The following is a 14758-nucleotide window of genomic DNA, read 5'->3' on the forward strand; positions in this document are numbered from 1 at the left end:
AGGAAGGGAGGGAGGAAGAGGAGGTGGGGGAGAGGGCAGGGGGTTGGCGGCAGACCCCGCCCACATCCACGCGGGACCCACCTCCAGGATGTCGATGAGCACGCTCTCCTCCGCCTGCCGCGAACTGCGCACGTCCTGCAGGACCAGCGCGTAGCGCACGCCGCGCGGGTCCGACTGGTACAGGTTGTAGGTGTCCATCTGGTACCACTCCTGCACCGCCACGAACACCTGACTCTCGTCCGTGCTGATGATCTGCAGATCCTGTGGGGATGTGCGGGGAACGCAGGGTCAGGGCCAGGCTGGGGGCCGCGCGTGGGAGGAAGAAGGCAGCTGCACAGGCCTTGAGGGTGGGGAAGGCCTCGGGCTCTCCTGGAGCCAGTCTGGCCTGGATTTGCCTCCTGGCTCGGCTGCTCTGGGCTCTGTGGCCTTGGACAAGTCTCCTCACCTCCCTGGGCCTCCATTTCCCCATCTCTAATATGGGGATGGCGTCGGGATGCTCTAAGCCGGGTTATGGGAGGGTGGCCTGGGGACACCTCCTCCCGGTCCCACATCAGGCTGTCCATCCATCCATCCAACAGTGGGGAGGTGGAGTTCTTCCTCCATGCACCCCCAGATGGTTGATTCCGGGGGTGAGGGCTGGGGCCCCTCCCTCTCCTGCTATCTACAGAACAGGTGAGTCTCTGCTCCCTCCTTCATTCAACACACATTTGGGAAGCACCCACTCCATACCAGAAACTTTCCGGCCACTGGATACCTAGAAAGGCCCTGAGTGCAGTGGGGAGCCAGGTGTGGCCCTGTCCTCTGTGACCTGCAGGGAGGCGTCTGTGGGTTCATCCACTAAAGCTTCGTTGTCTAGGGACACTATCCCCACCTGTACACATCCTCCTGGTCCCTCTGTGCCGGTCCCTGCCAGCCCTGAGCCCTGGGGGCACAGTCTGGAAGGGGAGGCAGAGAAGGAGCCCCACCAGGACCCCATAAGGTGGTCTCTGAAGGTGAAAGGGCAGCCAGGGCAAAGTCCCTCGCCTCGGTTTCCATTCGGAAGCAGGTGTGTTGGGCAGCTCTGGAGTGGGCCCAGGGCAGTGGTCTTTGGGTTCAGTCCCAGGTTTTTAAACTCAGAAAGCAGCCAAAACCCAATAGAATAAAAAGGAAAACCAGGAATACCTCAGTTTCTTGTTTTCTTTTCTTGCCCAGCCAGCACCAAATGCGTGTGGGAGGCATGAGTAAAGGGATCTGGACAGGCCCATTTTGAAGCCATAACCAGCTTCCCTCCCACCTCTGTTCCTTTGCCTTCTCTCACTCTGGAACTGTATTGCCCTCTGAGAAGACAGGGCCAAGTTCCAGGGGCAGAAAACAGGTGACAGAGGGGGGCTCGGCTGGCCCCACCTATGGAGTCACCCCTCCCAACTACGGTGTGGCTGTGGCTGGGACGCTTGGGGATGCCTCCCTTCACATGTTCTCATCTAATGGGAGGGCCTAGGGAAGGAGTTTATTTATTTTTTTTCTGAATAATAACAGATCAAATCCCGATTCTGCCTAGTGGAGCTCAGTTTTCAGTGGAGAGTGAGGAAGAAGCTGCCTTAGCAGGTGGCTCAGGGCCGGGCTGGACTCCTGAACGCTGAGGCCTGTTCCCTATGCTGTGCAGCCCCAAGGACTGTGCAGAAAAGGAGAGTGATGCTATTTTGCAGCTACCATGCAGCCCACAGGCAGAGAGGACCCCACAGTGGCAGGAGCTGCAGTCCTGTGTCTATGGACCGAAATTCAACACACAGAAATGACTGGCACCGAGAGACACAGAACCAGGGAAGGATGACAGGGCAAGGTGCCAGGGCCTGGCTGTCCCCACATGTGAAGTGGGACCATAGGTGATGCAGAGCCCACGGAGGCATGCGAAGTGCCCGGAGGCAGCAGGCTTGTGGCTGCTCTGTCCTCCTCACCTCAGCTCCCTGTTCCTCCCCACTCAGGGCCATGGGCCAAAATGCACTCTGTCATCCAGGCATTGGTCATTCTACTGCCCAACTAGGGGAAGGCTTGTCCACCAGCCCGGGCTGTAGCAGGGAATTAGACCGTGCAGTCAGATTGTCGGGTAGCATGTGAGACTCCTGCAGGGGTGGTGGGGGGGACTGCGATTATGGGTGCTTTGAGCTCAGGAGACTTGACGTCAACCATGTCGTCAGGATTCAGTATTTACCGTGACTGCAGCAACTTACAGTGTGCCTCCTATGCCCCTGGGTAAATGTTTACATAACCTGGGTAAATGCATTGGGTAAATGTTTTCCACAATCTAGGAAACAAAGAAAAATGCATGAAGTGACTCGAGGTTATGAGCAGTGCCCCCTAGAGAGACCTGACACCAGTGTGTTCAAATGTTTACGTTTGGGCTTTCTCTCAAGTGTGATGCACATATTTTTTTCATGTGTACTTTATAGTTTGCCCCTTTACGTCACAGACAGAGCATTGTGTCTGCCATTAAAATGATCTATAAACAGCACTTTTAATGACTGCATGATATTCCATTTTGTGGACGGGCCATATTCCACTGAGCTGCTTCCCTACTGGGAAACCATCAGCATTCTCAACATAACTGGGAGATGGTCCTGAACGTTTCTAGACACAGATCTCTTGCTCTCTGGTTATTTCCTTGACATAAACTCCTAAGAAGGGAAATTGCCCCATCGCAACATTTCGAAAGCTCTTGTTACCTGTTGTTAAATTGCTATCCTGAAAGTTTACATTAGTTCCTTCCCCACCAGCAGGAGTAGAGAGCACTTATTTCGTTTTACATATGCCAATATTGAGAACGGTCTTTTAAAAATATTTGCTGATTAGAGATTTATAAATAACAGGCAATTTTTGCTTCCTATTGCGTTTACTGTCTTCTTTGAGAAAAGATAGTAGAGACATTTTGATATTTTTAAACGAAGGATGTGAGACACATTCAAATATACATCTAGTATATATGATTGTACATATTTGTATGGCCTGGAGAAATATGCAGAAGGAAACACCAACCTTGCCAATATTTGTTATTAGGTAGAATTAGGTTTGCTTGTGAGTAACAGAAACAGGAAAAAACTTTCTTTATTGGAGAGCTCTAAGAAGCCACACAGGACAATTCTACTAGCATCTCACTGGCTAGATTTTAGAAGCACTGACCACATGTAGTTGCAAAGGAAGCTGGGAAATGCAGTCTTTTAGCTGGAAAGCAATGTACTAGCCAAAGTCTGCGGTTTGTTGAACTAAGACGAAGGGGCAGAATGGATATGAGAGGAATCCAGGACTTTCAACAATACCTCCTTGAGGAATGAGGAAATGGTCAGGGAAGGGAGGACTGGAGAGGCAAGCAGGTAGAAAGGGTATCTACGCATATACATAGTATTGTTAATTATGTACGTAGTATTGTCTATTATGTTGTATTATAAGGTAAATAAATGTATTCTTCCATTAGTTGTACTGAATGCATTTTAAATAAGTAATTTTGGAAAAGTTTAAAAGCATTTTTAATAGACATGACAGGAAATTTCTCCATAGATGCTTATATAAACTTCATGAAACAGTCTAATGAACCAACACCTTCATCAAATTCTTTTAGCACTTTGAATGTATCAGCTCACTGCTTGCTGAACTCTGGGGTTCCTGATGAGACATCTGTTGATAATCATATTGATTATTGCTTATATGTAACAAGTCATTTTTCTCTTGCTACTTTCAATATTCTCTCTTAAGAGTTTTGATTTCTGGCCAGGCATGGTGGATCATGGCTGTAATCCCAGCACTTTGGGAGGCCAAGGCAGGTAGATCACTTGTGGTCAGGAGTTCTAGACCAGCATAGCCAATATGGTGAAACCCTGTCTCTATTAAAAATATAAAATTAGCTGGGTGTGGTGGCAGACACCTGTAATCCCAATTACTCAGGAGGCTGAGGCAGGATAATTGCTTGAACCCAGAAGGTGGAGGTTGCAGTGAGCTGAGATTGTACCACTGAACTCTACCCTGGGCAACAGAGGGAGATTCTGTCTCAAAAAAAAAAAAAAAAAAAAAAAAAAAGAGTTTCTGTCTTTTGACAATTTGGTTATGTGTCTTGGTGTGGATCTCTTTGTGTTTATCCTTCGTAGAGTTTGAATTTTTAGATATTTATATTCATGTTTTTCATCAATATAAATTGATGGGGGAGTTTTGGGCCATTATTTCTTCAAATAGTCTCTCTGCCTTTATCTCTCTTCTGTTCCTTTTGGGACTCCCACAATCATATGTTGGCCTGCTTGCTGATGTCCAAAAGCTCCCATAGACTGTGTTCACTTTCAATCCTTATTCTTTCTGCTCCTCAGTTTGATGATTTTAATTGTCTTATCTTTAAGTTCTCAGATTCCTTCTTCTGCCTTTCAATTCTGCTTTCAAATCTCTCTAGTATTCTTTTCAATTATTCTTTTTAGCTCCAGAATTTCTTTTGGTTCCTTTTTATTTTTTTCTATCTCTTTATTGCTATTTCCATTTTGTCCATACATCATTTTCTTGTTTTTCCCTATTTTTCCCTTCAGTTCTTTGAGCCTCTGTAAGACACTCATATTAAAGTCTTTGTCTAGTAGATCTGCCATCTGGTCTTTCTCAGGGAAGGTTTCTGTTTATTTTTTTTTCCTTTGAATGAATCATACTTTCCTGTTTCTTTGTATGCCTCGTAACTTTTTTAGGTCAAAAACTGGACAGTTGAGTCTAATGTCCAATTAGATTGGACAATAATATGGTAACTCTGGAAATTAGCTTGTCCCCTTTCCATAGAGCTTGCCATGTTTTGTTCTTATTTTTGATGGTTGTAGGCTATCTCTTTACCAAGGATCAGCCATACATGTAAGCTTAACATTTTCCTAGGCCTTTTCTGAGCCTCTGCTTTTCCCTGGGCATGCCTGGTGATTTTCTAAATTCTCCCATATATACAGTTGCTTTTGAATGTCTGGCTCCCAAAAGGGAAAAGGGGGAAAAATAAAAGAGAGTAAAACAGGCTGTGACCCTTTAAATCTCCTGGAAGCTGTTTCAACTCATGGTGGTTGCAACAGTGGCTGCCTGTCTGGGTATCTGCACGTCTGTCATCAGAAGCAGTCAGTAGTCAGAGCACAGATCCTCAGTATTTGGAAGACAAGGTCCTTATAGCACCCCTGCGCCCTCCAGCTCCTTCAAGCTCTGTGCCTGCTGCTCTAGGGATACATGCACATTTACCTGCCATGAGGCTGGAGGAGTGGGGGATGGGAAGCCTCTACCAGGCTAAGAGCTGACATTATCCAAATTGACTTTGATATGCCATCCATGCCTTGCCCTGGAAAATGCAGGCTCTAAAATACACTTGAGAATTCCAAAGCAGTTACACTGGATGGGTTCTGCCAGTGCCACTGCCGTCTAGGTGGGAAGATGGATTCCTGGGGCATCCTGCTCTGCCATCTTACCTGATGTCACTTCTTTCTTTATTCATATGGTTTAGAAATTTTATTTTACTTTAAATACATTTATGGCAAATACAGGAATATTTCACTTTAAATTTGCTTTTACCCATTGTTATGAATGCCTTTATATAATTGATAGTTATTTGGATTTTTCTTCTCTTTTGTCTGTTTATAGCTTTGGCCTATTGTTTACCTCTGTTAGGGAAACTGAAAAATGATGACAAATAAATAAGCAAAGGATATTGACAAATATAAAAATGGCCCACCCTTTACAGTTTTCATAGACAGGTAAATTAAAACAGCAGGATGGTATCATTTATACCCTTTAACATAGAAGGAAAATAGAAAACAATGGCAAAGCTATGTTGAAGCTGATCTGTTCCAACTTTGTTGGTGACAGCAGTCCAGCTTGCCCAAGCAACTAAGCTACACAAATATTTATATCCTTTGTTCTGAAGTTCTTCTTAGACTTTAACTTGAGAAAATTAAAAAGAAGTACCTGTGGGCACACATAGATTCATTGCAGCACTGTTTATAATGATAAAAAAATGGAAACAACCCAAATCTCCAAGCAACAAGAATCTGGCTTAGCTCAACGAAGTACAGTCTCCTCAATAGAAAGCTTCACAGTCATGTAAAGTAGATATCACACATCATTCAAGAAACAGTCTCATGTGAGACCTTCACAGTCTATAGTGTCCTGTGAAAGCAGACTGGAGACCCAGGACTGCTTGTAATTCAGCTACATAAAAGCCCTTTTGCATATGGCTGAGGAATGCGGGGAGACCAAGAATTGGTGGGGGAGACATCGGGTGGATGGGGTGAGAGGTTTGCAGGTGAGCCCCCTGCTCCAATGTCTATGATTTTCATAATGTTAATTAAGCAATTAAAATATAAAAAGAAAAAAAAAGAGGGGGGTTGAGTCTGTGGGAAGAGGAAATAGGCGAGTGACAAATTCACCATAAAACAACAACATCAGATGACGAAATTCAATTAGCTACTTCTACAAATTGTTGATGGGAAACACTGGGCGGGCTGCTGTCCTGACCTGGGTGGAGAAGAAGCAGGCTGGCTGGCTGGGCAAAGGTCTCAGCTACATGAGATGTGGTCTTGAAGACCCCGGAGGGCCCTGGGGGCCCCGTTCTCCTGACAGCAGCCCAGCTTGCCCACTTCTTGATGAGGAAGTGACCATCATCTTCAACTGCTGGTCACTGGATCCTGTGTATGGACCCCTGAGGGAGGACATTGACAGTCACAGCACGTGCCACCTGCCCTGGATGAGTCCCTGGTCTTCCCTTGAAACTTAATGACATGAGGCTGGGTGTGTGTCTGTCACTGCTGTGAGAGCCTCTTGATTCTTTTCAATGACCTCCAATTTCCGTAGAAATTGGGGAAGAAGAAAATCAGGGTAAAATGCACACTGTTAAGGGTCCACAGCAGGAGACACAACCTGGTACTTCCTGCAGATCTCACTGACATCACATCTGCAGGTCTAGGGAGCAGAGGTCCAGGGAGCCATCGCTCAAGGTCACAGAGGTCATAACTTACAGCCATAGGCTCCTGAGAGCACCCTTGGCAGCAGGCTGACTCCTGGCCCAGCCACCCCAGCCTCCAATGCTAGAGGGGAGCAGAGAGGGTCCCTGTATGGGCCTAATTCTGGGCTGTGCACTTTCCTCTCCCTAACACCAGGACAAAGAGCCCAGGACACAGGAGCTTCTAATGCTGTAGCCCTCAAAAGTCAAGGGAAGGCTTCTCAGATGCTGAAAAGGGACGGACACCTAGTGCCTTGGCCTGAAATGAAACCATTAGCTTTTAATTTACATACTCAGCCAAGCCTGGCGTTCAGTCTATTAAACTCACTCCTTTTTTCCCTTTCTTTATTTTCCTTTTTTTTTTTTTTTCTTGTTTTTTAAAGAGAAGTTTTTAAAAGCCCTCCTAGACTTTTCCCATTTCTGGCTCAGGAGAGGTCTGAGGGTGCCCAGCGCAGAAGCTCCTGTGGCCAAGCACTTTACAACAAGCCACAGCCTGGGCTTGGGGGCCCAGAGCCGCTGGCCCCTCCCACTCCACTCTCACTCTCTACCCCAGGGTCTTAGCTCCTGCTCTGCCCTCCTCCCGAATGACTTTCTCCCTTGCTGTCCTCAGAGCTGCCTTAGAGCTTCGGATAAAGAGTCCCTCCCACTCCCAGCCCCAGAGGGGCCTCCATCGCTGCCTGGCCTAAATCAGTCACACACATGAGCACGCCCACACACACAAACACATGAGCATACACACACACACGCACATACACACTCATACACACGCCCTCCATCACTCTCTGTCTCTCCCTCCTGTTCCCTTCTTAGCACAAACCACAACCTGCAATTATTTTATGCATTTGTCTGTCTACGGGATCTCCTGCCTGTTCCCTGTCTGCAGAGCCCACGGGAGCGGGAGCCTGGGGCTTCTGATTCACAGCACGGCCTCCTAGCACACATCCTGGTTTATATTTGGTGCTCAGTAAATACATGTGGAGGAAGGGAAGGTTCATCTGCTTCTCAGCTATGCATGTGGGACAGAGACCTTCAGAAGGTGTCATCCGAATGTCCTCAGGAGGGAGGTGTGGCATGAGGCTGGGCTGGCTCACCCGGACCTCAGTCTGAGATCTGCCTTTGTTTCTAACTAGCTGTGTGATCTCAGACAGGTTACTGCCTCTCTGAACTTCTATCACCTCCTCTGGTAGGTGGGAATAATATATTAACAGCAGGGAGAGAGGCCCCAAGGCAGGGGCAGGGGCAGAGTTGGGCAGTCCCCAGCTCCCCTGGTCCCCCTTCTTTGCCTTCCGAAGCAAGGGAAAGGCAATAGCATTAACCGAGCACCTACTGTATGCCAGGCAGCATACTAGGTGGCTGGAATGCAGAGGTGAGTACAGCAGAGATCATCTCCACCCCAGCAATGTCAGAGGAGAGCAGGAGATGGACACTGGATGGAGGCGTCCCTGGCACCCTGGGCACCAGCAAGGAGAAGAGTGGGATGGGACCAGAAGACAGACACCTGGGCTCGCCTGGGGGGCCATTAGCAAGCAATATTTCTTCTGAAATACCACATGTGCAAGAGTTCCGGGGAAAGATGAACCAGGCAGAGGGAAGAAGCTGGCAGAGGCCTAGGATGAAGCTGGGCACAGCTGAGTCTGGAAGGGCTGGGTGGGCTGGAATGGAGCGTGTGAGGGGTGAGTGGCTGGAGGAAGCGTGGCCACACTGTTCTTGTCCATCCTGACCTGGAACCACCAAGCACCTGTGTGTGAGTCCTGTTGCCCCACGAGTCAGGATAGGCTTAGGGCCTGGCACAGGGCCAGGCAGAGTGGGGAGCACCTTACCTTTGGCAATGCATACTTCGGCAGCTTCATCAGGACAAATTCATTGCGGCGATAAGAGACATAGTATTTTGTCCGGTTTGCTGATGTTACCTAACCGGGGGAAGAAACAGAGTTTTGAGAAGCTTGATTCCCTCTCCAGCCAGAGTCTCATGAATAGAAAACTACATATTATATTCAGCAAGTGAAAATGCCCTTTTACTTTGCTTATACCTGTTCTGCTTGAAATGAGCAGACTCCTATTCATCCTTCAAAGCCCCACATTAACACCCCTCCTCTGGGAAGTCGTCCTCTGCTTCCTTCAGTCAGAACTAACTTCTTTCCCCATGCTCTCTCTTTGCCTTGTTTCTGTGCATCCAACTTATGGAACAAGGTGGAAAAAGTTCCGATGGAGACGGAGACAGGCCAAAGATGAGCTCATCACCAAAGGTGACCACTGAACTTCGAGGCATGACAAACAAAGCCGGCACCATCCTGAGTGCTTTTCCCGGGCAGCTCATTTGATCTCATAACAATCAACCCCATTAACTGTGGCCATGGACGTCTGTTCCCAGAGACAGAAAGGCCCTTCAGGACAGGACTGTGGCAGGTCTCTGATCACAGAGGCCACGGATCCTCACTGCCACGGAACCGGAGGTGCAGCCTCCTGAGCCACCAGCAGCGCCACCTTGTTGGTGGTGAGGTGGGGCTGGAAGGGCTGAGGTTTCTCGCATCCCAGCATAGGCTCCCGGATCCTCTGAGAAGCAGGGTGGTAGGAGGGAGGAAGGGAGAGGGCAGGGGAGGCCGGGGCTGGGGCAGGGAGAGCTTTCCTCTGCAGTTGTTGAGAAAGATGGAAACCAGGGTAGAAACTAGATGGAGCCAGTGGCCCCCCTTCTCCTGCCCCTCACAAACAATGTCGTGAGCACCAACCCCAGACAAGCTCACTGTGACCTTGTGCAGAATGAGGCCACCCCGCGATCGGGTCCGAACACAGACCAGATGTGAATGTTGTTCAAACCTCCAAGATGCCCAGACACCCACCCTGACTGAGATGAGCGAGGGCTGCTGCTTTACAGCCCGGCTCCTGCCTCCCCTGAGGCTCCCGCCCCGCCGAGTCTCCCGCCTCCCCTGAGTCACCCCTCCCTCTAGAGAAGATTGAGACATCCGATCCTAGCAGGACCTCATGTCCTCACATCCCCCAATCCAGAGTCACGCTCGGCTTCCTTGCAGCCCCCACAAATCACTTCCTGCAGCCTACACCTGGCAATCAGGCCCTTCTAACCCCTCGGAGACGCTCAGGTTCCTCAGGGCATGTGTTCCCCCTTGCTGCACTGAGTGGCAACCCAGCCTGCTCCTCCACAGGTGAGCTCCGGGGGTCTTAGGCTGCAGGGCTTTATCAGGCCAGCCGATCTAATGTTTAGAAACCACTCAACATGGGAGATGGTTGCCCAGAGAGCTGGCACTGTCTTTGCTCTAGTACTTAGTGAACATCCGCAGAAATATAATGCTAGGCGCTGGGAAAGCAGGTGGTGGGTTCAGACCTAGAAGCCAGCCTCGGCTTGCCTGAGTTAGGTGTAGGGACAAAAGGAGTAAAGGGTACGGAATGACACAGTGGGGCCTGGGCTGTGACGGAGGAGGGCACAGGGCTGGGGGTCCTCAGAGGAGGCACCAGTGAGCCTGAAGTGGAGGCAGAAGACTTCCTGGAGGAGGAAGTCCATGATTGAGTCTTCGAGAAGGAGCAGGAATCAGCCCGCGGAGACGCGAGGCACAGCACAGGGAACGGTGTGAGCAAACGCACAGACTGAGGATCAAAAGCCAGGGGCTGGGCTCAGTAGAGAGCCGTGGAGACTGGGCAGGGCTGCAGGTCAGTGCTGGTGGCGGCAGAAGCCTCTTGTCTCGCCTGCTTTAACGGTGGGGGCTGGGATGCCCACGCCTGCCCTGGCACCTAAGTCCATGGTGGCCCTTGGCACAGAGCGTAGAGTGGGGAGCTGGGGTGATCAAGTGTGGCTGAGACAGGGCAAGGAGGCAGCTGGGGAGCACGCCACAAATCACCTCCTGCAGCCCACACCTGACAATCAGGCCCTTCTAACCCCTCTGAGATGCTCAGGTTCCCCAGGGCATGTGTTCCCCCTTGCTGCACTGAGTGATAACCCAGCCTGCTCCTCCATAGGTGGAGGGCCTTCTGGGGAGAGGGCACCCAGCAGCTGTCCTCAAGATGCTTTCTTTGGGGAAACTTTGGACTTGTTTTACAGGATCCCAGAGGGCAGAACGGACTCAGTGGATGGGAGTCCGATGAAGGAGACTCTGTCTCAGGGCCAGAAGAAACAGGCCAGTGACTGGGGCTACTCAGCAGAGGGCTAGGCTGTTTCAGGGATGCTGAGTTCCGCATCCATGAAGGTGAAGAAAAGCTGGATGGATTGGTTGTGTGCTAGAGTTTCTGAATTAGCTGGGACCACGTGGCTGCTGAGGGTGGGCCCACTTGTGACCTGAGGGCACAGGCAGCAGGGTCCTGGTCACAGGGCTGTGGACAGCCGGTGCCTGGCGGCCAAGAGCCGGGACCAGAAGCAGTCCTGGTCAGTTCCAAAATCACTGATAAAGCCAAATGGGGTTAAATGGGCTTAGGTTTGGGGACCCCGAGTGGTTGGGAGGTTCATGGTGGCCAGAGGGGAGGTGGAGCCTCCGTGTCCCTGAGCCCCAGTGCTGGGTTTGCGGGGGCTTCTGTGGATGCCTGTAGCCACAGCTATGGTCAGAAACCGTGACCTGCAAAGTAGCACTCGAAAGAGAAATACCCATTTTATTGCCTCTTTTCTGAGCGATTCCATTTTGGCTGCGGGCGGCTCATCCGCCACGTCGCCTATTGCCAATTTCCCAAAGTTCCGGAAGCAACCTTACCTTAAAGAAGATGTAATCGTCCTGCACGGTCAGAGACCCGTGGTCAATGGGGCCTGCGAACGGGGCTGCCAGCAGCTTCTCGGAGCAGTTGTGGATCGGGCAGGTGATGTACTGAAAACCTACAGGAGAGAGGCGCCGGCCCAGGCAGTCAGACTCCAGCCAGAACCAGAGACAGCCCAAGACATGCGTTGGGCTCCATCCTCCTCCAGCACCACTGCGGTGCGGCTTCGTGGGTTGAATTCTAAAGGCCACGGCGATGGCATCTGCGGCCGAGGGTGTCATCCTGGACTGTGGGCCACCTGCACTCTGACATGAGCTCCTTCAATCCTCAGGAAGGTGTTCGTGCTACTCTGGAGCCTGCCGTCCCCTGCAGGAGGGGTCAGCACAGCTGACGGTGGGCACCTCACCATGCCCAGACATGCACGGCCCCCACACCCTCCTGGTCTCTCACACCTGAGCAGGGGTGAGAGCGGGTGGGGCTCAAGGGTTCTTTTTCTCAAAATTTTAAGCAAATGCTTCTACCCTTTTCCACATGTTTATGGTTGAGCAATACTGAATGCATGCTTTGCCAGGGAGCTGCTGATTTTAAGTCCTTCTGTTTCCCCAGGGCAAATTTATGTGGAGGGGCTGGAGCCTGGAGGCCTCAGGAAGCTCTGGGTTCCAGCTTGTGAGCCAGGAGCAAGATTTATCCAAAGGGACCAAGGGAAGGGCACCTCCTCCTCCTCCTCCTCTCTGTCTTCCTCCCCCTCCTCCTCTACCTCTTCCTCCTCCTCCTGACCCTGGCCCTGGGTGATCAGCAGCATGCAGAATGGTTAAGGGAAGGGGTTTAGGAACCAGAAAGGCCTACCCCTAAGCTCAGCCTCAGGTTTCTGCACTGAACAATGGGGTAGGCCTACCTGTTTGGGCTGTTCCAAGGAGGCGGAAGGCAGTGTACACAGAGGGTATGTGGGCAGCAGTGCCAGGCCACTGCCAAGCCCTCCTGAGCCACGCCCATGTTCCCTTGAAACTGCCTGGTGTGCCCTGCGCTCAACACTGAACTTCCTACAGCTGGAGATGCAGTGAAATGACTAGCTCAGGGACATGCTCAGTTGACAATCTACTCACTCACTCACTCATTCACCTGCTCACTCACTCATTCACTCGCTCACTCATTTACCCACTCACTCATTCACCTACTCACTCACTCATTCACTCACTCATTCACCCACTCACTCATTCACCTGCTCACTCACTCACTCACTCATTCATCCGCTCACTCACTCATTCACCTGCTCACTCACTCATTCACCTGCTCACTCACTCATTCACTCACTCATTCACCCGCTCACTCACTCATTCACCTGCTCACTCATTCATTCACGTGCTCACTCTCACTCATTCACTCGCTTACTCGCTCGCTTGCTCACTCACTCATTCACTCACTCATTCAATTACTCCTTCACTCACTCATTCACTCATTCACCCGCTCACTCACTCACTCACTCATTCACTCGCTCACTCATTCACCCACTCACTCATTCACTCACTCATTCACCCGCTCACTCACTCACTCACTCGCTTGCTCACTCACTCATTCACTAACTCGATCACTCACTCATTCACTCACTCAATCACTCCTTCACTCATTTACTAACTCATTCACTCACTCTCTCATTCACTCACTCATTCATTCACTCACTCATTCACTTGCTCACTCACTCATGCACCTGCTCACTCACTCATTCACCCGCTCACTCACTCATTCACTCACTCATTCACCCACTCACTCACTCATTCACCCGCTCACTCACTCATTCACCCACTCAGTCACTCATTCACCCGCTCACTCACTCATTCACTCGCTCACTCATTCACCCACTCGCTCACTCATCCACCTACTCACTCACTCACTCATTCACTCACTCATTCACCTGCTCACTCATTCACCTGCTCACTCATTCACCTACTCACTCATTCACTCACTCATTCACCCACTCACTCACTCATTCACTCACTCATTCAATCACTCCTTCACTCATTTACTAACTCATTCACTCACTCACTCATTCACTCACTCATTCACCTGCTCACTCATTCACTCGCTCACTCATTCACCCACTCACTCATTCATCTACTCACTCACTCACTCATTCACCTGCTCATTCACCTACTCACTCACTCATTCACTCACTCATTCATCTGCTCACTCATTCACCTGCTCACTCACTCATTCATCTGCTCACTCATTCATTCACCTGCTCACGCACTCATTCACTCGCTTACTCACTCGCTTGCTCATTCACTCACTCATTCAATCACTCTTTCACTCATTTACTAACTCATTCACTCACACACTCACTCATTCACTCACTCTTTCAATTACTCACTCACTTATTCAACCACTCATTCAATCACTCATTCACTCACTCACTCATTCACTCAATCATTCCTCACTCACTCACCTATTCACTCACTCACTCCTCCCTTCACTCACTCACTCACCTATTCTTTCATTCATTCCCTCACTTACTCATTCATCCATCCCACCATGGTCAGGCTCTCAGTGTTCCAGGCCTAGAGCCAACACAACAAACTAGGGCCACCTCTCAGGCTGACGGGTTGTGTGCTGGGTATAGTAGCCCTGATGATAGTGCTTGCCAATTTCTGTGGTATAAACACTCCCACATGGGCATGCAGGAGCCACCTAGATGAATTGGTGAACATGGAGTTGAAAAGAGCTGTGAACAGTGGGTGCTTATGATCCAGGGCCAGCGGAAGCTCTGGAAAGGGCAGACAGCTAACCCTGACAATGTGGTGTGATGCGGGCAGTGAGTCTTTCTCTCTGTAGCACATGTTATTTTGCAACATTTTGCCCAGTGAGCTACTCAGGGGCAACCCTGGCATCTGGCTTATTCATTCAGCAGCCTTACTGGGGACACAGGTGATCAGTAGCCCCAAATGGTACTCAAGGAGCTCCAGGCCCTAGAGAGTGTGCAGAGCTGGGATGATGGAGCCCAGCAGAGGTGGCTGGCAGAGTGTGTGAGGTCAAAGGTAAGAAATTCCAAAAGGAAGAAGCATTCCCAGTAGGGATGGAGAGAGGTGCACCAGCCAGGACCTTGTGACCCCAGGC

At 50.2% G+C, this 14758-nt stretch overlaps 1 protein-coding gene across 8 annotated transcripts in view; it reads right to left on the reverse strand.

Annotated features, from left to right (window-relative positions):
* Nucleotides 1-14758, reverse strand: part of SORCS2 (sortilin related VPS10 domain containing receptor 2) — a 572125-nt gene that overhangs the window by 65399 nt on the left and 491968 nt on the right. For all 8 annotated transcript variants that reach the window (XM_045392082.2, XM_045392079.2, XM_045392080.2 and 5 more), the window contains 3 exons: nt 11650-11768; nt 8782-8871; nt 82-261 (listed from right to left, as the gene is read on the reverse strand). In XM_045392082.2, coding sequence (XP_045248017.2) covers nt 82-261; nt 8782-8871; nt 11650-11768 — 389 coding nt within the window. The remainder of the gene's footprint in view (nt 1-81; nt 262-8781; nt 8872-11649; nt 11769-14758) is intronic.

This window comes from Macaca fascicularis, chromosome 5, assembly GCF_037993035.2.
Source record: "Macaca fascicularis isolate 582-1 chromosome 5, T2T-MFA8v1.1".
Taxonomy (NCBI): domain Eukaryota; kingdom Metazoa; phylum Chordata; class Mammalia; order Primates; family Cercopithecidae; genus Macaca; species Macaca fascicularis.